General features: G+C 40.3%; 1 protein-coding gene across 1 annotated transcript in view; it reads right to left on the reverse strand.

Moving 5' to 3' along the window:
* Positions 1-26,744, reverse strand: part of anln (anillin, actin binding protein) — a 66,003-nt gene that overhangs the window by 26,287 nt on the left and 12,972 nt on the right. Inside the window, exons 4-11 of the mRNA XM_077742746.1 lie at positions 15,597-15,889; positions 12,168-12,426; positions 11,385-11,581; positions 11,182-11,286; positions 7,242-7,335; positions 6,380-6,684; positions 4,590-4,735; positions 4-142 (exon numbers count right to left, since the gene is read on the reverse strand). Of these exons, the coding sequence (XP_077598872.1) occupies positions 4-142; positions 4,590-4,735; positions 6,380-6,684; positions 7,242-7,335; positions 11,182-11,286; positions 11,385-11,581; positions 12,168-12,426; positions 15,597-15,889 (1,538 nt within the window). The remainder of the gene's footprint in view (positions 1-3; positions 143-4,589; positions 4,736-6,379; positions 6,685-7,241; positions 7,336-11,181; positions 11,287-11,384; positions 11,582-12,167; positions 12,427-15,596; positions 15,890-26,744) is intronic.

A 26,744-nucleotide genomic window follows, 5' to 3' on the forward strand; every position in this document is an offset into this window, starting at 1 on the left:
GACCTTTATCTTTTGTTGCACGCTAAACAAGCTGGGTCCTTGCAGATCCTCTGTTCTATGAGAAACATCTTTATTTATTCGCACCTCCTTTGTGTTAGGTTTCTCAGGCTCCTTCAATCGAATGGACCTATATGCATCAATACTTACCAAAAAAAAAGTACAAATTAGAGGTGAAAATGTTTCACAAACTCTATGATGTATGAATTTAGTCACATAAAACCTAGTTGTGTTTACCAGTTGGGATTAGGATTGACTAAATGAATAAAAGTCCCGCAGCTCAAAACCTTACACAGTAGCCAAAAAGGGACCATAGTTGACGACAGAGGTAAGAAAATGGATCTTAATGTAGGAAAAACTAGGAATAAAAGAAAACTTTGAGAGCTTGGCCCGATATACACTAAGTTTTTAGTGATGTTTTCAATAAGCACAATGCAAATGCAAATTTTGATTATCATACATTTCAAAAGTTGCTTAAAAATATTTTATAAATACTACATTATGGCAACGATATCATTTTTTTAAAGTTGAGATTGAGTTTAAATTATAACTGTATTTCCACAAATTTCTTATTCAACATCTGAGCATCTAAATTGATGTTGAATAAGATTGAAATCGAGTGAATTGAACCAACTCTGTTAGTAGATGGTGAAATAGAAGCAAATATTTTCATTTTAATCCATTGTAATATCCTGTGAATGAATATGCAAAATGTGGTATTTCTAAACTACTTGGCCAAATACTGAGAGAAGATGTACTGTATTTTACACACTATAAGGCGCACCCAAAAGCCTCATATTAGTCCAAAAGCTGACTATTCACCTTATAATTCGGTGCGCCTTGTTTATGGTCCCATATTGATCTGCAATAGTTCTCGTAACCACCGTAAGCAGCTGGCGACTCCATTTTTCCCCATGCAAAGTGCATGCTGGGATATATATTGTTCTTTTTTCAATCCACCTGTTATGAGAGCGAGCACACTAATTTGGTGATCGCCGTCATTCCGGGTGGATTCACAAAAGAACTCCAGCCTCTTGATTAGCCTCAACAGAGCATTCAAAGCTAATCTGCAAACTATATACAGTGGTATCTTGAGATACGAGCTTAATGCGTTCCGGGACTGAGCTGGTATGTCGACCCTTTCAACTCTAAAGAACGTTTCCCAGAGAAATTAAGTAAAAATAAATAATTTCATTCTAACGCTCTGAAAAAACACCCAAAACAAGATATTGGATTGCAAAAACATTATTTGTTCTTTTTCGCCATCTATGGACAATGTAGAAAATAACCATTGGTTTAATGGAACTGAAATAGTATACTAAGATTAGACGAATTTTGCGGAGGGGAGAGAGACGCAGAGAGAAGGGGGGGTGCTTTTTGCATATATCAAAAGTTGTCTCGTATTTCAAAATAAATATTTGCTCAAAATTGTACTCGTATCTCAAGATAAATATTTGCTCAAAATTGTACTCTTATCTCAAGATAAATATTTGCTCAAAATTGTACTCGTATCTCAAGATAAATATTTGCTCAAAATTTTACTCGCATCTCAAATTGCTCGTATGTCGCGGCACTCGTATATCGAGGTACCACTATTAAATATGATCAATATCTAACTGCAACCGGTCTCACAACTACGGCAAGCAGCCACCTAGTCAGTTTCCCCCGTAGAAGACAGCACCGGGCAACATACGCCACTATCTGCCAGTGGATCGTAAATGCCCGGGCTGTTATATCAGTTTTAACTGTGGTTCGAGTTTTCAAGAAGGCAGGAATTGTGACTCAGCTCCCAGACAACCAAAGCAACACAGACTCGATTAATGACGACTTTGATGAGATGGAGGCTGGCGTGTTGGATGCCGCATTCACTCAATACTGACACTGAAGATGAAGAATTCGGGGATCCATAGATGAGGAATGAACTGATAAAGTGAGCTTCAAATGTTATTTTTTTTTTACAGTTGAACAATTGGTCATATTGTGATTATAGGCGTCAACAGCTGAATGTTACAGTGCCTCATTGTGTACGTGAGAGCACGCACGGTTCAACCGTGTGAACAACATTGAGTTATAATTTGAGTAATTGAAGTTATTGTTATTCCTTCGCACTATTATGAGTGTTTTTATATTGTGAAAGCACTCACGTTTTAATGTACCGTATCAGCCAGCATCAGAATATTTTTTACGTGTTTACTGAATGGAGGAAAAGTTCCCCTTTCACAATGTGAATTAAATGTTGTACTTACTACATGTTATACCTTGCTGTTGTTAAAAGATAAACCATGTCCCGAAAATACTAATACTTTACCTCAGAGAAAATAATAAAACAGCTGTTTATTCATTTTGGAAGTGAATAAAGTTGTCAGAAAGCTGATTTTTAATCTAGTAATAGTTTGACTGAACCATCTGACTATTTAATTGACATTCAATTTAGCGCAGCTCCGTCTAGTGGTCGCATAATGTAACCTCAGCCTCTATTGTAGACCTGGATAATGCCGTGACCGGACGTTTCGCCGACGGACACTTGGTCGACGGACACTTCATCCCTGGATGTTTTGTCGAACGGACGTTTGTTCGACGGACAGTTCGTCGAATGGACGTTTCGTCGAACGGATGGCCTTCATGTTGTAGTAGCACATCTGGTCAGTTTGTCGTGCTGTCCAATGAAGAATCTGCCAGTATTGACAAAACATTCACAGAAAAGCTAAGACAAGTCAGTGTGTGAGGTTAACTCATATTTTGCCATTGACGGCATTAGGCGTCCAATCCGTTTTCAATGGGAGATTGGCAGTTAAAGAGCCCATTCATTCACTGCGCTTGTCAACAGTACATTTCAACCAGAGGTTCCACTTTAAATGGATTGGTCGTCTGGCAACTGCATTTGAACTGCACTTGTTTGAGTTAGATTTATTGGATAAAAGGACTATACAAATTATTGAACATATACATGTAAATATGAAAGATTATAGCCACAGTTTATTCCCTTTGTGAAATTAATTGCCCACCCCTGATTTAATATCAAACCTCTTTTTTAAAGTACATTCTTAGACCACAAAATTTTGTGAGTGAATCCGGTGACGTATTGTCCGTCCGCCGGCACGTGCGTGCGTCCGTCCGCCGGCACGTGCGTGCGTCCGTCCGCCGGCACGTGCGTCCGTCCGCCGGCACGTGCGTCCGTCCGCCGGCACGTCCGTCCGCCGGAACGTCTGTCCGATGAAACGTTCAGGGACGAAGTGTCCGTTGACAAAACGTCCGGGTATCGGATAATGCGGTGCGCCTTATACTGCGGTGGGCCTTAAAGCGTGGAATATACGGTAATCCGTGGGCTAAAAATGCTGCTGGTGGTCTTTGTTAACCTGGACCATGAATGATCTTGCATGCATATCATGTTTAGAGTGATTTAGGTATTTTGCTTGGCTTTGCTTTGATTTTGTATTATTTTTTTGATTTTTTATAAACACCAGATGTAATTCCTGATGCAATGCTCTGCATTTATCAGGGCCTTAGACCAGGGGTGGCCAACCCGCGGCTCGCGAGCCGCATGCGGCTCTTTGCCCGGTTTCATGCGGCTCTTACGTCCATATCAAAGTTTGTATTTGTGTTTTATTTTTATTTGCGTGTGCGCTTGGCTTGAGTTCAATACGGTATTTTCGTCCAATGCGCATGTGCTCGGGATGAAAATACCTCAAAGTTTCCCAGTAGGAGCAAGGTCATTTAAGTAAACGTTTTTAACAGAGTGGGAGAGCTCCCGTGAACCAGAAGCGACAATGAACAGCGTCGCGTACACACAAAGTATCCCAAAGATCGAGCCTCGGCTGAAAAAGCCACACCCCCTGCGAGGCAGACCAAGGCGAGAGTGCTCAGCCGGGAGCAGCCAATAGGAGAGTGAGGCGTACACCACGTGGTGGGCGCGCTACTTAAAAGCCATTCATAATAAATGAGAGCTCACAAGGAGCGAATGTTGCGCAAAAATAGGCTCTAATTTTATGCCAGAAGTCCCACTAAGTAACATGCATAGCAAAAGAAAAACGCTATTGTAAATTATTATATTTTTGTTTGTGGACTTGGTTGAACTGAGAGTTTGTCTGTGTGAGACAGTGCACACAATGTTCATTGTTGATAATGACTGGCCTGTGCTGTTAGTGCTGTAGGAGTCAATTTATGTCATTACTATGCTGGTGTGTGACATTTACAATAAATCTGGCTGAGCAAAGGTATGTGTATGATGTGGCTCTTTGCGGTAACACAGTAAAAAATGTGGCTCTTTGCGGTACCACAGTAAAAAATGTGGCTCTTGGTCTCTGACTGGTTGGCCACCCCTGCCTTAGACCATCTTACAGGAGGAAAAACTAATGCTAGTTCGGCATTCTGTCGGCTTTGAAAGACAAGTAAAAATTATAAAAATTTGGAAAATGCTTTGTACCGAAAGAAAGAAAATTCATAGTCATTTGTACTTGGTCTAAGTTTTAGATAAAGGATCACATATTTCTGTTTCCCTCTCTCAGGCTGTAGTTCACTGACATTCTCTACCATAGAGCAATACTTCAATATGTACCATTCAGTAAATGGCATTAAAGACCCTCTGTACATACCTATAGAGTAATTTATGATTCTCCTCTGTTACATCAATATTTTCAGGTGGAGGAGTCCTTATATTGGCTCTCTGGAATGTAGAAGGTTGGCTCACTTTGTCTGGAATATCATTCTTCTCCAAGAATGAACTTGCTGGGGTTGATGTCTGGGGGAAAAAGAGGGGAATGTTTTTTGGGTGGTGTGATGGTTACAAGTGTTGAGTGAAAACACCACTTTAAGTACTATTTGCACCTGCATTTTTTTCATCCAAATGGTCTGTATCCGTATCTATACTATGAGGGCACGGGGCCTCAAGTGGGAGACAGTGTTGTTTTGCCAGAAATGGGTATGGGTTACTTTGAAAAATCTGGAGAAGTGCTGTTGTCAACAAGATCACGGTGCCTAGATAGTTGTGGTCAAAAGTGTTCGTACACTTTTGAAGAACAATGTCATGGCTCTCTTGAGTTTCCAGTTATGTCTACAACTATGATTTTTCTCTGATAGAGTGATTGGAACAGACACTTTGTCACAAAAAAACATTCATGAAGTTTGGTTCTTTTATGACTTTACTATGGGTGAAAAGAAAACCGTGATCAAATCTGCTTGGTCAAAAATATACATATAGCGACACGGATGAGAAATTTTGGTGACTTAGAATGTACATACTTTATATTTACATGAAAATAAAATTTCCAGGGGCGGCCCAGTAGGGCAAGTGGTAAGCGTTTTAACCTCACAGTGGGAGACCTGGGTTCAAATCCAGGTCGGTCCACCAGTGTGGAGTTTGCATGTTCTTTCCGGGCCTGGGTGGGTTTTCTCCAGGTACTCCGGTTTCCTCCCACATTCCAAACACATGCATGGTAGGCTGATTGGACACTCTGGCTGGCCACCAATTCAGGGTGACACCTGCCTTTGGCTGCTAGCCAGCGGGGATAGGGTCAAGCACGCGACCCTAGTGAGGATAAAGCGGTTCAGAAAATGAAATAACTCATCTTATTTCATTTTCTGAACCGCTTTATCCTCACTGGGGTCGTGGGGGTGCTTGAAATAAATATCCACCCCTGGTGAGTTATCATTTCATCATGGTAACTGTTGTTTGTGCTTACGCACCAAACAGCAGCTAAGAGTATCCACCCTTTTTGGAGTCCTTATAAGAATGCTGGATTGTCAATAATGACCACAATGTTCGAACATATTGAAATCCTAATATGCACTTGACACCTGGACACCCTAGGCCAAGTTTGCTAATAGAATTTGTAATCTTGTCATCAAACGTGCGGCCGCATGTCTTGGACACTCAAGTTAAGAGAGAAGCAGAGCTGTCAACTGATCACCACCTGGTGATGATGGGGAGAGTCCCAGTCCGGCTTGGCATACCCAAACGTTTGTGATGGTCGACTGGGAACGTTTGCCAGTTCCCTGTAAGGAGTTTTAACTCCCACATCCGACAAAGCTTCTCTCATGTAGGGAGAGGAGGTGGGTGGACGGGGAACATTTGAATCAGAATGGACCAAGTTGTTTGCCTCTATTGCCAAGGCAAGTGAGCAGAGCTGCAGTCACACGGTAGTTAGGGTCTCATCTGCAATCCAAAAATCTGCTAGTTACGAACGTATGTCGACGTAACACTGTATATTACTTCTCGTTGGCTGCTCATGAGAACATCAGGGGCACTGGCTCTCACCCCCGCAACTCCTCGTGTAATATCTCTGGTCGCAACTATACCTTTATGTAGCGAGCACTGAACGGGGCGGTTAAATAGAACACTACTCAAGTATAGTATATTTTACACTAATTAATAAAAAACAAATACCATCATCATCTCTGGACATTTCACACCATTAACCACAGTTTCGGCCATTGATGTAAGAAGGGACATGGAAGAGATATTCAAAGCATCTTTCTCCTCTTCATGATCCTGGTCTCCACACTCCTCAAGAACTCCCTCAAACAAATCAGTGATGACTGCAGAACTGAGGGAATGGTTTATATTTAATCCAATCTTCTTGTTTTCAAAGTTGTGTTCATCTTCGGTGATATCAGCAAATTCTTCCTTATTTTTCCCAGCAACATCTTTCTGTTGTTTAGATGTGGATGGTGAGACTTGTAACCCACAACCTGTAAAAACAATGTAAACGTTAAATCATATATCCGTTGAAAAAGATTAAATGAAATATATCTATGTTGACTGCCGAGATGCCAAACGTCAAAAATCACATTTAAGAATGTGGTATTTTACCAGGGTCATGTCCAAACGTAATGTTCAATATTATATAATTTTTTTATACTTTTTCAATAGTTTCAATAGTAATTTTTGCAAAGAATTTGAAGAAAGAAATCTTTGCAAATTGAAAATATATGTCATGGTCAGTTACAATGGAGAGCCAAAAACAAAACCTTTTAAATTTATTTATTTTTTCCATGTAAAATGTTGACAAAATAAAAGAGGCTTTCCTTGATTTTTTTTAAATCGTGGTTTTGAGACAAAAATTCGTATTTAGTAGCTTGGTTTATAAAAAAAAAAAGAAAAACTGGCGTAGTAAACTAGTGAAGAGTTGCAGTATAGTATTTGACAAATATGGAACTGGGCCATGACAAAGCAAAAACAAGGAAACAAATAAAGTATTAAAAAAAACATGAACTTGGTTCACCATAAAAATCTGAACCGTGAATACCTGAGGAACTGCTCTTTACCGGTGATTTCACAACTTTAACGGTTTGTGATTTCGATTCAACTTTTGTCTCATCCACGGGGTCGGCCAGTGATTCCTTTAAAAAAAGAAAATGAAAAAGCACTAAATACATTTATAATTACAATACTAAACACATGCACATACACTTATATATACCTCGACATACAAGTTCCAAAACATACGTGCAATTTGAGAAACAAGTAAAATTTCAAGCAAATATTTACCCTGAGACAAGAGACAAATGTTAGCATACGAGCACACAGCAAGGGGTGGGCAACGAGAGGCTGCTTTTGAGAACATGGGCATTGTCTTGACTGTACGAGCGTTGCATTTTTTATTTGTGTTTTTTTTTCTCTGTGAGTCAATGCATAATAGTGGATCTTACTGGCTAATAAGAGGGAAGTATACTACTTCTCAAGTGGTCATCCGTCATCCTATTGTGAGGACATTTGTGTGCGTCATTTTTGGAATATTTTTAAGGGAAGACAAAAGCAAAAACAAAATCAGAATTAAGTTTTCGTGTAGGGTGTAACATTGCCTTCAGGTCCAGTGACACGGTACAATATACAGCGCTGTGAGAGCATAGCTGAAGAGAGGCATTAAAAATGAAAAGGCAGCATATACAAGGAAAATTGAGGAGCCACTTCACAGGAAATATCCCAAAGAAGATGTGGCAGGGAATACGACATATTACCAATTACAATAAAAATAATGTGTCTGGTACCGCAGGTGCCTCACTAGCAGAGGAACTGAACCGTTTCTTTGAAATAATTGAATTATCACTGTGGTAGTATTAAATCTTTTTGTTCTGGGACCAACTTACGTAGAAAATAATAGTTGAAACTTGACATACAGGAAAAGATTATCTGCACTGCGAAATAGGAAATTCTGGGGGCAATAAAAAAGAAAAAAATGAAAAAAACTTTAAGGAAATGCTTTGAACTTTGGTTAGCAGAAGGAGATTGTGCTTCTCAACAAGAAACGGACCAACGGTAGTAACATGAGACTGGGTGTTCAACCTACAGTATGAAGAAGCACTAGCACGACCCAAATTGCGACCTTTCATAACAAGTGTTGCTGACCAACCAGTAGACATGAAAATTGCGGAGAAGGGGATGAGGATCCATCTTTTGCACTAAGCGTTTCAATTGAGACTAAACCTTCTTACAAATGGTTAAAATAAACGAGGAATGAAAACGTCCAATGGATCCCCGGTCAAACATGTAGAGCCTCACAGAACTCTTCTCTGCAAATGTAAAGCACACACGACGGGACGAGACCCTGTCTCATTGGGGAACAAGCGAGCAGACCGAACAGCCAAAGAAGCCGCACACTGCAAACATCGAGACGGCAATCTCCACAGTGGAAGGACACAGCCCAATCACTGCCAAAATCCTAAGAGACATGCAACATAAACGACCAGAGAAAGAGAAACTACAATGGGAAACAGAAGGAGCCACTCAACACAAGAACGGCCTCTTATGCATACAAGCCATGCGTTCCACGATCATTGTTTGAAGTAATTGCCAAATTGAGCCATGGCAGGAGCCATGTCTCAACAGGAGGGATAGTATAGTCCCAAAAGTCTCCAAACCTACTTAAAAAAAATTGCAGAAACTGTCTCACCTGCTGTAGACACAACTCTCAAAGCAATGAAAGACCCAAGTGCAGAACAAGGAAAATAGGGACATATCCCTTCGAGGTTCTGAACATTGATTTCATCGAACTGAACCAAAGAGGAACAAACAAGTACTGTCTTGTGATCATTGACACACCAAGTGGGTCGAGATATGCCCATCCAAGAAAGCTGACGTCATGGCAGTCGCAAAAGCCATGTGCAAAAGGATCATTCCAAGCCATGGAATACCACGAGTCATTTGGAGTGATAATGGTGCTCGCTTCGTGAGCCATGTGGTCACTGTGGGACGGCATCTTGGAGTCAACATGAAATATCATTGCACCTGCCGCCTCCAAAGTGCCGGACTCGTTGAAAGAACTAATGAAGCAGTAAAACTCAAACTCAGAAAAACAATGGAAGACACAGGAAAACCATGGCCAGAATGCCTCAGCCTGGTAGAAACATAAATGAGAATCATTCCAACAGCACAGGGATGCACATCATTTGAGGCAGTGAACGACAGACCCTTTCAGTTACCAATGTGGGAAAACGATCTGGTGGTAGAGGAGAAAGGAGAAACAGATCCCCTCACTCAAGGTGATAAAAAGAAAGTGCTGGTCATCTCCACTTTGGGACAGGACCTCACCGTGTGATTTTGACCGCTAACTTCACCAAGTTGGCCACCACCGTCAAAGCTGATGAATGAGTGCTGGAGCTCACGACCATGAGCCAGTGTGGGGCTCGGATGTACTCCTCGAACACAAACACTGGTCAGTCCCCTCCAAAATCCTGATAGCTCTGTTCCCCTGGGTAGGAACAGCAAAGGACACCCTACGTCTGGAGGCCATTGACTACAGATTCTGGGCCCACGTCAACGCATCAGTCCGACTACAACAAGACCGAGAAGCCCAAATAACCACCCAGCAGGGAGGTATGTGTGCCATAGTACATGCTAGACCTTCATCCCTGCCGGCGCATCCTGCTCCGTCCATGATAGCCTTCAAACTATGAAGAACATACAGAACGCTATGACAAGAGAACCGGTTCCACGAAGATGGCTTGACTGGTTCCTCTCGGGCTCATGGACGCAGACTCTTTTGAAAGCCCTAGTACTGTTCGTAACTGTACCGTTGCTCTCGTGCTTGTCACCCTAACCTGTTGTTTGTCCTGCTTCTCAGCTTTGAACAAACGTACCAAGATTGTTGAAACCCAGCTAATGCTAACTCTTAAACACATGCAACAATCCATATCCCAATCTGACTCTGATGTTGTGCTACTGTCTGACACTGATTATTATGTCTTTTCTGTACAGAGACACCAGGCCTTGAGGCGATCATCCAAAACGAGAGGTCAAGGGAGGAATTCTCCCTCAACTGCACGAGTGTCTTTCGCCCACTCCTGGTCGGTCTTTTTGAAGGATTTTGTTCAAAAGTAGCGTCGGTAACGAACAAGGTTCCGATGTGTTTATACTCACACCAGGAGGGAATTGTAAGATTATATTACTTTTTGTGAGTACGAAAGCATGTTCGCATACAAATTGTGAATGGCTGACAGTCAGTCAGCATAAACACTCAACCGTCTGACTGAATAATGAGGCTTGTGACCATGCATGTGACTTTTTGAACTTTTATATTACTATCTTTTTTTACTGGGAAAATGCAATTTGTGGAGTAGCACCAACAATTTTGCGTGTAAAGCTGTGTATGACAATAAAGGCTTTTGATTTGATTTGAACTTATTTTTGAGTGTCTGGATCGTAATCCAAGTTCATTTAAACTAGTTCATGAAATTTTACGAGTGCGTTGCCGTGCACAAGTCTCTCTCTTTCTGCGGTACTTTTTCTACGAGGAAAATAGTAGAGTCGGGGACTGCTTGCTGTAGTTGTGAGAGCTATAGAGGATGGTGTACCCTATCAACTGATTTTATTTTATCGAGATAACAATTTTAGTATTGGTCTATATATAAAGCGCACTGGATTATAAGGCGCTTAGTCTGTTTTGGAGAAAATATAAGACTTTTAAGTATGATACGGTATGTAGGTGTGTGCGAAGGTGTGTGCGAAGGTGTGTATGTATATATGTATATATGCATATATGCAGGTGGGCATGTATGCAGGTGGGCATGTATGCAGGTGGGCATGTATGCAGCTGGGTATGTATGCAGGTGGGCATGTATGCAGGTGGGCATGTATGCAGGTGGGCGGGTGGGCAGGTATATATGTATATGGTACGCAGTGACTGCTGGGATAGAGTTCTTAATACACCCAGTTCTTCAATATTGATATAAAGTAGAGATGGTCCCAACCTTGAGATCTGTTGTTTTCTTCATTTCCAAACTTTCATCTTTAAGTCTCCAAAAATTATTTTTCTGGTGGCAACAACGAATCTGAGCTAGCTCAGACTCGCGTTCCTGAAAAGGATTGTTGTGAATTTAGTGTAATGCAAGTCTTTGAGAAGAATCAAAGCAGAAAGGTTTTTATGTGTACATCCCACACTGTATTCACTCACCAGTCTGTGTTTTTCGGTGAGATCTGCTGTGGTTGTTTTTACTGCCTGGGCAGCTATGAACCTGTTTTGCACAAGACTATTGCATGGTGTCACTAACTTTCTTACTGTAGAAGGTTGGTAGCTTTCCCCCGATGGGGAGTTGGTTTGCTCTTGGCATCTCTCTTGAAATCGGTCAATAAAGGATTTGACCTGTACTCCTGTTGGTCATTCAACATAAAAACAGTCTCTTACGATACATGGGAAGGAAAGGACAGCATCTAGAGTACAAATGATCAATTAATCACTATATCCAAGCAATAATGGAAACTGTCAATATAAGAAAAGCTTTCACACAAGAAGGTTTCAGCTATGACCTGCGGCGAAATGAAAAATACAAGTACCAACAAATTCTTATCAATGTGTGTACAGTGTTCCCTCGCTACTTCACAGTTCAGCTACCGCGGACTCAGAGCTTCGCAGATTTTTTTGGGAAAAAAAAAATACTAATATTACATTGAAACAACATATTTTAGTTTTTTGTTATAACATGAATTCCACTCTCTCTACCTGTATTATATATGGTGTACTGTATACAGGAAGGTAAAAATATATATATATATATATATATTTTTTTTTAATCTAAAAAAATAATAAAAATTTTAAATTAAATTCAAATCAAGCATTTTTGAAGGGGAATCCCTACTTCGCAGAAATGCACTTATCGCGGGTGGTCCCGGTCCCCATTAACCGCGATAACCGAGGGAACACTGTAATGTGATTTCAAAATTAAACATTGTATATTACCGGGAGAATGAGCACTGTTTTTTCCCTGTTGAACAGCATAGCCGGACATAGTAACTTTGGCACAGAGTTGCGTTTTTTGAAGATTTAAGGCCATATCAGGATAGTTGGAATCATCACAACTTTTTCGAAAGCTTTGAGACAATGACTGTGAAAATGGGGACTCTGGTGGTCCAGAAGGGCTTGCCACAGGATTCAGTTTTGATTTGGTTGCAGGAATGTCCCATTTCTGATGGCTTGACTTGGGTGTAATGATTGCAGGCTGTTGATTGAAAAAAGAAAATAAAAATAATTAGTGTACAGATGGGTCGCAGGTGTACATGTGTACCGTATTTTCACGACTATTAAGCGTGTCATATTTTTAGCCGCAATGTCAATAACAAGTGCTATTTCTGTATTTTAGACACACAATGGCCATGCCGTTCCTATAGACGCAACCAGGCATGGCATACATATATTATTTATTGATGAATATTAACCATTTTATCAAAGTCTTCATTTTCGGTGTCTGAATTGAACAATTGCCCAAATGAGTCCAGGACGCTGGGTCCCCCTCTTCATTCTCAGAGTCGGCGTCATTGCCAAGAGGCTCCTCGGAAATGATGCCGCCTTTGGCAAAAGCTCGAACCAGTTCGCCCAGGCGGCCACAATCTCGTAAATCGTGACTTAATATGCCCGGCGCTGTCTGCCACCCTTTGTGGCGTTCGCCAGGGATCATCCTGTAGTTCTCAAGCCTCCAGGAATGACGGCAAGCTCCGAGTTAATATCGATATCGATATCAATATCTTTATCTAAATTAGACTTTTCAGATGTTTATTAATATGAGTAATATTTAATAAGCACATTACAGTGGTACCTCGAGAAACAAGCTTAATTCATTCCGGGACTGAGCACGTATGTCAATTATCCCGTAACTCAAATTTTCTATAGAAATGAACAAAAAACAAATTAATTCGTTCCAACCCTCTGAAAAAAACACCAAAAACAGGATATTGTATTGGAAAAAACATTTTTATTTTTTCATCATCTATTAACAAAGTAACAAATAACTAGTGGTTTAATAGTAGTAAAATGTGTTTAATAGTACTAAAATTAGACAGATTTCTCGGAGGGGAGAGAGATGGAGAGAGAGATAGGGGGATAGAGTTTTGCACGGCAACGCGCTTGTAACAGCATAAACAAATTTAAATGAACTTGGATTACGATGCAGACACACAAGAATAAATTTAAACTAACCTTACACTAAACTTAATTCTAATTTTGTTATAAAATGTTATACCTTTCGGGTTGGCTCTATTTTCCCCGCCTCCAACCCGAGTTTCAGATGCAGCCTATCGAGGGTAGTTTGCTTTTGTCTCCCCTTCAAAATATTCAGAAAATGATGCACACGTATGTCCTCACAATAGGATAATTGCCAAATTTCCCATGTAGTAGTACTCATCTCATAATGGCAAAACAGCTCTGCCATTCGCACTGACTAATGGGGAAAAAAAAACAGAAAAAAATGCAATGCTCCGCCCAGTGCTCGTTGAGAATTACACAAGGGAGTTGTGAACAGAAAGACAGTGCCCATGATGTTCTGCAATGTGTAAATGTCGGACCCTTTGGAGATGGACGCAGTCAACGTGATATTTTGTCGAACATGAAGCAATAAAGTTCTGCAAGTGTCTGGATTTCTTAAAAGTTTCATCTAAATTGCAATCCATTTTGCGTTTTTTCCGAGGAAGTATGTTGAAGACTTACCAGTGCTGTGTACGCCTAATTCCTTTACAACAAATGAGGAATTGTTTCAAAACAAGACTGTTGGTTTAGTCAGCCTTGATAATACTTTTCTTGTGAAAAAAAATGAAAACGAAAATGTTGAATCCATAGAGGCTACCTATGCAATCGATTACGACGCTGATGTCGCACAAAACGAATCATTCGTCAGAACTTTTAACACGGATGATTCACAATCCCCTCGTGTTAACGAATTCTTCCGGGTTACAGTGCAGTTGAATTAAGATGATGGAAGCCGTAGCAATGGTGGGAATTTTGAGGAATCTAAATTGGAAATTTGGCACTTTTCCGAGCTTGTGGCTTCAAAAAAAAGGGATTTCCAGAGTTTAGGGAGGTTGACCGGAGTCCTGGAGTTTCCGTTGCATTACCGGAGAAAATCCATAAATTCCGGAGTAGTTGACAGCCCTGTATAAGCCGTACCCTTCATTCAGTCATCTTATTTTTTTGTTACAAATATGGCTTATTTGTGAGAAAATATGGTAAGTTTGTTCCATGGGGGTTGTTTTGTCTAAAGGAAAAACCCAGATGCAGGTTTAATTTTCCCTGGGCGTGTCAATAAAGCATTGCCGCTTGGCTTCTTTGCATTGATTTGAATGATTTAGGTTTGGTCATCGGCCTGCAAAACAACACTGACACCAATTGACACCATTTATAGCAAGCAATGAAAGTAATGGACAGAAAGCCAAAAACGCACCACCACTGTCAGAAAAATCACGAACACCTGACCTGAAAAAATACTGTTACAGACTATCCAACCTCCGTCTACCCCACTTCAGGAGTACCCTTGTCCCCTTTTCGGAGTTTGTCCGGAGTGAATGTGATTAAAGCAAAATCGATATTAAATGTAAAAAGTCGCACTTGTGCAATGTGCAAATGTCGGTCTTCTTCTAGACAGCTTCAACATCGGATATTTCGTCAAATACAAACCAATAAACTTCTGCGAGTGTCTGGGTTTCTTATTAAAAGTTTAATCCAAATTGGCATCCATTTAGCGATTATCGCGAGCAGGCATTTTGATAAGATACTAGTGCTGTGTACTCCTATTTCTTTTAGAACAACCCCGGAAATTATAGGATTTTTTTCTGAACAAAAACCTGGTGGTTTAGTCAGCCTTAATAATACTTCCCTTGTGAAAAAAACAAACGAAAATGTTAAAGCGAGAGGCTACCTGTGCAATCAATTCCGATTCCCACACTGATGTTGCACATGACGAATCATTTGTCAGAACTTGTAACTCGGATGATTCACAATGCATCCGTGTTACCGAATTCATCCAGTTTACAGAGTAGTTGAATCAAATGTGGAAGTAAGATGCGGAAGCCGTAGCGATGGTGTGATTTTTTAGGCATTTCCAAAATGGTTGCTTTGAAAAAAATTCAATAATGATTAAAGTTAATCATTTAATTATTCACATTAGTTTTCAGTTTCAGTTTTGGAGGAAAAATGTGATACTTTGTGATAATTATGAATACACTGATGTTTTTTTATTTATCGTGATAACAAATTTTGTTTTATCAACCAGGCCCCCATAGCATTACTATGTCACATTCTGTATTCCTGATTAAAAGCCTTCAGACCAAAACCCTACTCTTAGTCATATTTTTAGTTTTTGATAAAGCTAAATAAAATTGGACAATGACAAAGTTGACTTGCCTGATTTGGGACTGCTGAATGGATGGTATTTGTTGAACTTGTGGAATCAGCCAAGGTTGCATCTTTGTTGGCTGATTTAGAACGAAAACACGTGTTGGGCTTTGAAGGGTCGCTCTCTTTAGAGATTTTTTTATAGTTTATGTCATCTTCCCAAGTTCCAATGGCAGCAGCAAGACTGGCCAGTCTTTCTCTACGCACACCTGGTACTTTTGAAGGTTTGTCGGAGCCGGAAGCTGGGGGATCAATCTTTGATCTTGACAGACACCCAAGTGTAGCATCTTCACCGATAAAGTCTGGAAGAATGTAAATCTATAGATTATATTATAACATAGAAAAAGTGTTATGAGGTGGGGGGGGGGGGGTGAGCGAATGACAAAAATACTGATATGCCATGATATAATAATCCAGTGTTCTTTTCTAAAAAAAATATTCGAAAGACCAAATATTGTCATTGTCAAAATGTAAATTTAAGTACTTTGTAAATATTTTGACCTATGGAAGACACCATGCTTTACAAATGCAATGTTTGCTTGTTGGTGAGAATTCAGTTGCTTTTGGTAGAATAACTGTGATCAATAGTACCAAAGTAAAATGCCACAATGCGCCTATGATGGAATATCAAGTTAATGGGAAACAAGGGGATTGCTGCGATTTGGCGCAGCTGTCCTTCGGACATGGAAATGCCATAGTGCCGAAGATGACCTCCCCACTGGAGAACAACATGGTTTAGAAGCAGAGCTATGGCGATCCGGCGATGTCGGCCGGGCATCCCGTGGCGCACGACGGCGATCCAGCGGAGTGTACCGGCGGCGAGTGAGGTCTTCCCCACGACCAGCATTCTAACGGATCACATGTTGGGGATGCTGCTAGCTGGCTTCACGGTAAAGCCAGTCTAAATCAACAAGTTCGACCATCCTCATGCTTAAAAAAAAGAACAAAGCTGATGTTCTGGTTTGTTAATAATTTTTTTAAGTCATTTTGTTACCTAACATGTTTTGATCCCACTCTTATTGAGGCAAATACAGTATCCGCTCGAATATCACGGATAATGTAGATCAGTTATGGACACAAGAAGACAAAATTAACTTAATACTACTAAGAACAAAGCCTTGCTGCCTGTATACTGGATGAGCAACCGTTTATTCAGGATCACGAATGCATTCACAAACTCTTTCATCCCGAATGCGAAGCTGTACCTCGGTGAAAGGGGACTCCAATTTACAATTTTTTGGGAATTATGTCAAGCGGAGACGAACTATTTTCACTGAGTACAGTATTTACATTTTTTATATACACCAAATTTTTACACTTATAGGGCGCACTTAAAATTCTATTTTTTTTCCCAAAAGTGGACGGGGTACTCAATCAGTCCGTGCACCTTTTGTATGCACGATTCTGGAGTTGTCGATGCATGACCGCTTGATTGCCTGGGTGCATTTTTTTGCTGAAGTGTGATATTTAAACAGTAATACCTTGAGATGCAAGCTTAATGTGTTCCGGGACACTAAACTCGTATGCCAATTTACTCGTATCTCAAATGACATTTTCCCAGAGGAATGACTCAAATACAAATTAATCCGTTCCCACCCTCCAACATCTCACCAAAACAAGACATTACAGAGGAAAAACATTGTTTTATTGGTGCTAATATATCACCTACCCACAAAGTAACAAATACCTACGTAGACATTTTGATCTTCAATACTAAAATGTAATATTATTCAGTACAGACAGATATAGGCGCCAACGAAAGAGGGAGAGAAAGGACAGGAAAAAGGGAATGCAGCGCGCTCGTAACTTAACATTAACTAAATTTAACTTAAGCAAACTTATATTACTACACACACTTAAAAATAAGTTTTGATCTTACGTAACACCAAATTGAAACCTTCTCGTACGATAACCACTATAATGTTAATGTATTTCACCGCAGTTTTCCAATCGGAACTTCCTGGTTTCTCCGTGCCTGAGACCCGAGTATTCCTTTATTAAAATTATCGAACCAGTCACGACTAAATTAAAATCGTTCAGCTGCTGTCGAAAGGCCCCCTTCTTAATTAAGATGCTTGCTTTGCTTTCCCTTTTTGATTTTCTTATTAGATGCAACCTTATTTATGGGCCAAAAACAGAACATAAACCCACATCTGAGACTTCCAGGCGGTGCGATCTATAGGTGTGAAAATATATTACATTATATTTAGATAATACAGTCAAACCTTGCGATACGACCGCCTCGCCATACAACATTCTTGTCTTACGACGAAAATTTCGATCGAATAATTCGCCCGAGATTGGATCAAAATTTTGTAATGCGACCAAGCCAGGGGGCCATGGCACGGTCTTTTTTGCATCTCTTTCGTGTATACAATATTTCTACGACCAATGGACGCACTTTGCATTCCACCAACTGTCATCTTTTTACCCCCGCGTTGGGTACATTTAAAGGAAAACAATATTACTATGGATCTTTGCATAGTTCTGCAAAGAAAAGGCATTGACACTGAACACGGAACGCAAAATAATTGAAAAATGAGTGGGGTACGTGTTCCTGAGCTCGATAGGCAATACGAGAGGAATACATCAACCATTTCCACCATCCTTAAGCAGAAGGACGCATCAAGACATTTGCCTTGATTATCGCCGAGGAAAGTTACATCCCCCAGCATGTTTTCAACTGCGATGAAACTGGTCTTCTTGGGAAAAAGATGCCCAGTGGACAGTCATTGTAGCTGAGAAGAAGGCATTACCGGGACACAAACCCATGAAGGACCGCTTAACGCTAGTGTTGTGTGCTAATGCGAGCAGTGACTTTAAAATTAAGCAGTTACTAGTGTACAATGCTGAGAAAACACGCGTGCCTTCAAGAGGCCTACAAGTGATGAGGCGCGCTAATTCTAAAGCTTGGATTACGCGTATTGTGATGATATTTGTGTGCATCATTTTTGAAACATTTCAAAGGGGAGGCAAGTTCCTAACAACGCTTGATGCGTTCGTTTTGAACTCAGGCAAAACGGCCGGGTGGGGTCAACCCGTATAACTAACTATCTAACAAAATTAGAATTCATTTATGTGTGAAGTTACATTAAAAGTTGAGTGTCTGTATATAGTTATTCAAGTTAATTTAAATTTGTTTGTACGTTTACAAGTGTGTTGTTGCCGTGGATAAAGTCCCCCTGAACAGCCCCCACCTCCGCCTCCGTGCGTGTCATTGTCTTTCCCCTCCTCCAAATGCGTCTAATTTTACATCTATTAATCACATTTTATTACTATTAAACCACTCGTTATTTATTTCTTTGTCAATAAATGGCGAATTAGAACAAATAAGACCTATTTTCCAATCCAATATCCTTTGATGTTTTTTCAGAAGGTAGGAACGAATTAATTTGTTTTCAATTCATTTCAATGGGAAACGTCCGTTTGAGTTACGATATGCTTGTCATACTATCACAGTCTTGGAACGGAATACGATCGTAAATCGAGGTACCACTGTAAATTGGTCTTTTCATATTTGTATAGTTGTATTATTTATTAAACTTACACGGATAATTGTATGTGTACTTGAATTTCTATATTAGCGTGAAAACATGTATTGTGGTAGTAACAATAGTGGTGATCCGAATTCGCGTTTTTCCGTCTATCACGTTTGATCAACATTAACCGCGATATTTAAGGGATTACTGTTTAGATAAAACATTAGTCTTTTCAAATGCTTACAATGGTGATTTTTAATAAACATACTTCTTGATGATTTTACTTTACATATTTTCACGACTCTATGCCGCATTACATTTTAAGGCGCACCCACTAGATGGTGCTGCGCTAATGGGAATATCCACAAAACAGTTAGATTGTTTAACCAAACTTTATTAATAGATTACGATTCGGCTTTCTGACAACTCCATTCAATCCCAACATGGAAAAACAAGTTTGTTTTATTTTCTCCGAGGTTAAAGTATTAGTATTTTCGTGACACCGCAATAGCATAATAACTCATGTTGAACAGGTGGGCATCTCACCAAAGTCATCATTAATCGAGTCAGTAATTTGTGCTTTTCTGAAAGCTCGGACCACTGTTGAAATTTCTACTGGGAACGACGACCAACATAGAATTATCAAACCAAAATGCAACACCGTTTTATATATCTCAGCATTCACTGGCTCACCAAAAATAGAGTCTGGGGTTGCTTGCCGTAGTTGCCAGAACTGTTGCGATTCGATAATTATCCATATATAATAAATATATATTGTTCGCAGTCTAGCTTTGAATGTTCTGTTGACGCCAACATCTAGCGGCAGGATTTCTTTTGTAAATCCAGCCCAAATGACGGTGAGCACCGAATTAGTGTGTTTGCCGTCATACTGGGTGTATTGACAAAAGAACTACCGTATTTTCACGACTATAAGGCGCACGTAAGTCTTATCTTTTTCTCCAAAATAGACAGGGCGCTTTATAATCCAGTGCGCCCTATATATGGACCAAAACTAAAATTATTATCACGATAAAATAAAATAAAGCAGTCGATAGGACAACTACAGCAAGCAGCCCCCGACTCTACTATTTTCCTGGAGACAAAGTACTGCGCAGTGAATGCTGGGATATGTAGTAGTTCTTTTGTCAATACACCCAATGGATTGTGGCCTGTATTAATCGACATCAACACAGCTTGACGAAGCATGGAAAGCACCATTGGAAAAGTTAGGCTAGCTACCAACCAGCTAGCTACTATTTGGGTGAAATTTATGTCATAACAAAAAAAACTAAAATATGTTGTCTGTTTACAATAACAATTGAGGGTCTAGTACACTGTTCTACCGAACAATTTACTGTATTAAAATAGACCTCCATAAAACCTGAAACTGTATTAAAATAGACCTCCTGAAAACGTCAAAGTGTATTAAAGTAGACCTCCATAAAACGTCAAAGTGTATTAAAATAGACCTCCATAAAACGTGAAAGTGTATTTAAAGTGGATTTCCTGGTTCTCATGAAAAATGTCGAAAAAACTACAAACGGCGGTGTCTCAGAGAAATGTATCCGAAGATGCACTATCCTCGGATAGACTCGGGGGAATATCCCGCTGAATTTCCTGGTTCTCAAAAATTTCAAAACATTTTCTAAGTCAAACGGCGGGGCGTCAGAATGGTTCAGTCCGAAGCATGCACTATCCTCGGATAGGCGCGCTTGAAAAGCCCCGGTGAATTTCCTGATTCTCAGAAAAAAAGGCTGAAAAAGAGACAATAAATACAGAAATAGCACACATTATTGAGAATGCGGCTAAGATTGTGATGCGTGAAAATACGAAAAATATCCCAGCAGTCACTGCACAGTACTTTTTCAACGGGGAAAAGTCGGGGGCTGCTTGCCGTAATTGTAAGAGCTTTAGAGGATGGTGTACCCTATCTACTGATTTATTTTATTTTGTCGAGATAACAATTTTAGTATTGATCCATATACAACGCACATTGAATTATAAGGCGCCCTGTCTATTTTGGAGAAAATTTGAAGACTCTTAAGTGCGCCTTATAGTCGTGAAAATACGGTAGGTTTTACTGTTTTTCCTTATAGGCATGTAGTATGATAGTGGAGCTGGGCGATAACAAAAATTATCATGATTAAAAAAATAGTTAGTCAATATCGATATATATCACGATAACTATTACATCTTTTTTGTTTGAAGTTTGAAAATACAAACTTCTGTGAAAAAGTAAATAAATTACTTTCCTCATTCAAATATTAAAGTATCTATTTTACCTTACTTCATAGGAAAAGAAAATGTGAAATCTGATGAGTTTAAAAAGTATTTTTGTTGTTGTTTTAGCAATAAAGATAAGATAACTCCCTCTTTACACTATGAAAAGTAAAGAATAAAAACAGCATAAATGTTTACAGGTCTTTATTTTTATAAAGTTGCCTTGAACCCAAAAGGTTGCTGGGCAATATGAAATACCGTAATTTCTCGCATGTTGACCATACGAGCCATACCCTCAAAATCGTAACATTTTATAATTCCGCTAATTTAAGATGCCCGGATTCAAATATTTCACCTCCATATTCATGGATTTATAAATAGGGAGTACAAATGTGTCACTTTGAAGGGAATATATTTTTAAAAAATCATGACACATGGTACTTCTGAGATGCTGGAGGAATCTAAAGTATCGTCTGCTGGATTGCACATTATTTAGCTCAATATCATAGGAAGTTAAATTCAAAAAGGAAGTCATATGAGCAGTACAACAAGGAAGCGTTTCCGTAGCGGTCCAATTTTCACCAAGTCTCTGGGCGCAATAAGAGCATGAGATACACATTACGCAGGTATCAAGGCTGATATTTTAATGATCGACTGCAACACCTGCAATCAGCCATAAGAACTATTGGGATATGCTGACACTGTAAACACTAAAAGCACATGTATCAAGGCTACTTGGATCTGGACAGTAAGTGCATGTTTAATAACGGTAAGATGGTGGGTGGCGTAATGAGCGAGCAATGGCAGGCACAAGTGAGTTTTATTTATTTTTCTTGAATCTCATTCATAAATGTCAAAATACATTTTGTTTAGCGTTTTATATAGCCCCCTGATGAATGCAGAGCTGGACCCTCTGCAGTTCGCCTATCGTCCAGGCATTGGTGTGGAAGATGCTACTGCCTATCTGATGCACACGTCTCTTTTGCACCTGGAGAACACGGGAAGAATGATTTTTTTTTGACCTCTCCAGTGGGATCAACACCATTCAGCCGGTCCTACTGAGAGGGAAACTGGAAGAGGCTGGAGTAAGGAACCACCTAGCCGCATGGATCATCGACTTCCTCACTGACAGACCACAATATGTGAGACTCCAGGACTGTACGTCTGATGAGGTAACTTGCAGCACGGGGGCCCCACAAGCCACAGTGCTTTCCCCACTCCTCTTCTCCCTCTCCACTTCAGACTTTAAACATAATACAGACACCTGCCACCTACAGAGGTTCTCTGATGACACCGCTATTATTGGACGAGTGACTGACGGGAACGACCTGGAGTACAAGGGAGTCATCACAGCCTTTGTTGACTGGTGTAGGCAAAACCACCTCTACATCAACACCAGTAAGACAAAGAAAATGGTCGTCGACTTTCGGAGAACACCTCAACAGACCACTCGGGTGAACGTTCAGGGTAAAAACATTGAAATTGTGGAGAATTTGAAGTACCTGGGTGTTCACCTCAACAACAAACTAGACTGGTCCACAAACATAGATGCCCCAGTACAAAAGGGGCCAGAGCAGCCTCTACCTATTGATGAGTCTACGGTCCTTTGGAGTGTGCAGGTCACTGCTGAGGACTTTCTACGACACTGTGGTGGCATCTATAGTGTTTTATGTAGTGGTCTGTTGGGGATGCGGCAGCACGGAGAGGGACAGGAACAGGCTGAACAAGCTGATCAGGAGGGCCAACCCTGTTCTGGGCTGTCCTTTGGACTCTGTGGAGGAAGTGGGAGAGCAGAGGATGCTGACCAGGATGATGTCCATCATAGACAGCACCTCCCACCCCCTGCACGAGTCGTGGAGTCCCTTTGAAGCTCTTTTAGCAATAGACTGCTGCACCTCATTGCAGGAAGGAGGGCTTCCGCAGATTCTTCCTCCCATCAGCTGTCAGGCTCTTTAACCAAAAAATGGATGTGGGTAAGGACCTACCGAATTCTTATGCATGCGTATGTGTATGTATATATGTGCTTCTATATATGTGTATATGTATATTTGTATATATGTATATTTGTATATATGTATATATGTATATATGTATATATGTATATATGTATATATGTATATATGTATATTTGTGTATATGTATATATGTATATATGTATACAGTGAACCCTCGCTACTTCGCGTTCCACTTATTGCTGCCTGCAGAGCTTTGCGGATTTTTTCAGGAAAAAAAAAAATTAAAGATATTAAATTAAAATTATAAATTACATCGTCCTACAGACTGTGCAAACAAAATATTCAATTAGAATTAGTCATTTCATCATTTTATAAATTCTAAAACACAAAAAATGCACGTATGCGCAAAGCATCATGGGGATCACGGCCGCGTCACGGCCACGTCACTTCCGCATCACGGCGTTTCACTTCCGCATCACGGGCATAAACGCAAGCTGATTGGCCAGCTAAATGCTCACTGAATATACTCGACTCCCCATTGGCCCATTCACCACTGATGCCCATTCTCAGTCCACGCCTATCTCGTGCTATACAGTACGCTTGTCGCCAAGTTAAGCGTAAGTTTTGTGAAGCCCTTCGTGATGCCTCCCAAACACTCTCCATGCACTGGTTATTTGGATCCGTGATTGTAGGGTGAAGCAAATCAGCCTGGACGGAAACTTAATCCGAAGTAAGGCTAAATCTTTGTTTGATGCCATGGTGCATGCGAGTGGTGAGATGACCAAGTCGGCGAGTGAGGAGGCAGAGGAGCCTGCTGCCGACGACGACGCTGACGAAGGTGGCCTTACTTTACATAGTTTGCAGGACCTCTCGAATACAGCCAAAGACCTCCAAAGAAAGACCAAAGAAATGGACGATAACATGGTGAGGGCAGGCGAGTTCAGCAATCGCATCGATGAGGTCATGGCTGTTTACAAGCGCATCCTCACCGACCAAAAAAAACAACGTTCCCAACTCCCCATAACAATGTTTTTTATGCACCAAAGAACTGCGGAAGATCCATCCTGACTACTAGTACGTATGATGTTTTTGAATTGCTGCTATGATGTTTTTGAATTGCTACTATGATGTTTTTGAATTTCTGAGTTTTCTGAAAAAAGTTTACATTTATTACATTTGCAGTGATTTTTTGTATGCACTAACATAACCCCTGCATTCTAATGTGGAATAAAACACCTGAATGAACAGCATATTAGCCTGGTGGTGGTTTTGGTCAAGTGTTATACATTTCTGTAAGCGTTTTTTTTTTTTTTTTTAATGGCGCCCGGCTACTTCGCGGTTTCACCCTTCTGCGGGGGTGTCCCGGTCCCCATTAACCGCGATAAGCGAGGGAACACTGTATATGTACATATGTATGTGCGTGTATGTGCGTGTATGTGCGTGTAGGTGCGTGTGCGCGTATGTGTGCGCGTATGTGTGCGCGTATGTGTGCGCGTATGTGTGCGCGTATGTATATGTATAGGTATAGGTATAGGCAGTGTTCTCGTTACCTCTGCGTCCTGCGTCTGATACGCACAGCTTTTCTTCCAGACGCACAATTTCAAGTAATGTGCTTTTTTCGGACGCAAAGAAATTTTTATCAAAAAAAAAAAACGCAATGAGAAACCTCGCGTGACGAGACTTAACAGACGAAATAATTCTCGCGTGAACGAGACTAGCAGACACTAGCAGACGAAGGAGAGGAAGCGATAGCAACACACGAGAGTTTCGTAATAGTGTAAGAAAGATAAAAAATGTTTCAGAAAAAGCAAAACAGTCTGGATAGTTATTTCGCAGTTGAAAATACAACTAGTAAGAAAAGAACTGCAGAAGATTCGATCGATGATCATGAAGCAAAACGGGGTAAGCAAGGAAAAATACGCACATTTCAAAAGACTTGGTTGCAGCTGTTCGCGTGGTTACGATATGACGAGGAAAATAATTTCATGTACTGTGCTGTTTGTACGGATAACAAGCAGGTAAATGGATTGATTGCGGCAGCTAAATACACGAATTTTCAAAAATGCACCCTGGATAGACACATAGTTTTGCCCGAACACAAGTTGGCACTCGAAATTCCCACATTGCGAAATAACAACAAAAAAATCGAACAAAAGGCATCAGCAACAAAGGACAAAGTAGTTACAGCTTTATTGAAAGTTGTACATTGGATGTCCATGGAAGATATACCGTTCAGCAAGTTTAGCAGCATAATAAACCTGATGCATGAGCTTGGTGTCGCAGACTTGGATATTTTGAAAAAACACAAAATTAATTACGAATCTTACTTTACGGCTCATGAATTGTTGGATAGCATTTCATCTGTAATAGAAGAAGAGAAGGAAGTGATGTTGCAAAATTCACCAGTCGTTACGATACTTGCTGATGAATCAACAGACTCTACAAATACAAAGCGCCTTGTCCTGTATGCCCAAGTGATAGATGATACGATGCAACCTTCGACGCATTACATCGCAAATGTTGAGTGCAAAGATTCAACAGGTCAAGGTATTGCAAAATCAATCAAGAAAGAACTGGAGGCAAGGAATATCAAGATGGAAAAAGTCCAGAGCTTTGGAAGTGATGGAGCATCAGTTTTGACAGGTCACAAAAATGGAGTTGCTGCAATTTTAAAGAGAGACAGCCCTCATTTACATAATGTTCACTGCATTGCTCACAAAATTGCACTCTGCACATCTCAAGCAGCTCAACACAATCCAGCTCTGAAGAAACATCAAGAGACATTGACAGACTTGTTTTATTATTTTAAAGGCTGCAAAGAGAGGAGGATCTACGAGCTGAAAGACTAGTACAATGATAAATAAACCCTAACCCTAAACCATATAATAAATAAATTAAATCTGAATGTTTATATATCGTTGTTTATGTTTTATTTGCATCCGTAGTATGTTGGGACTCGTGACAAGTTTCCTGGGACTCACAGTTTTCAGACAAGCGAATCCCTGGGACTCGCAGTGTGCCAATTGTAAAATTATCACTGTATAGGTATAGGTATAGGTGTACAGGTATAGGTGTACAGGTATAGGTGTACAGGTATAGGTGTACAGGTATAGGTGTACAGGTATAGGTGTACAGGTATAGGTGTACAGGTATAGGTGTACAGGTATAGGTGTACAGGTATAGGTGTACAGGTATAGGTGTACAGGTATAGGTGTACAGGTATAGGTGTACAGGTATAGGTGTACAGGTATAGGTGTACAGGTATAGGTGTACAGGTATAGGTGTACAGGTATAGGTGTACAGGTATAGGTGTACAGGTGTACAGGTGTATAGGTGTATAGGTGTATAGGTGTACAGGTGTACAGGTGTACAGGTGTACAGGTGTACAGGTGTATAGGTGTACAGGTGTATAGGTGTATAGGTGTATAGGTGTATAGGTGTATAGGTGTATAGGTGTATAGGTGTATAGGTGTATAGGTGTATAGGTGTATAGGTGTATAGGT

The sequence above is a fragment of the Stigmatopora nigra genome, chromosome 21 (assembly GCF_051989575.1).
Source record: "Stigmatopora nigra isolate UIUO_SnigA chromosome 21, RoL_Snig_1.1, whole genome shotgun sequence".
In the NCBI taxonomy this organism is placed as follows: domain Eukaryota; kingdom Metazoa; phylum Chordata; class Actinopteri; order Syngnathiformes; family Syngnathidae; genus Stigmatopora; species Stigmatopora nigra.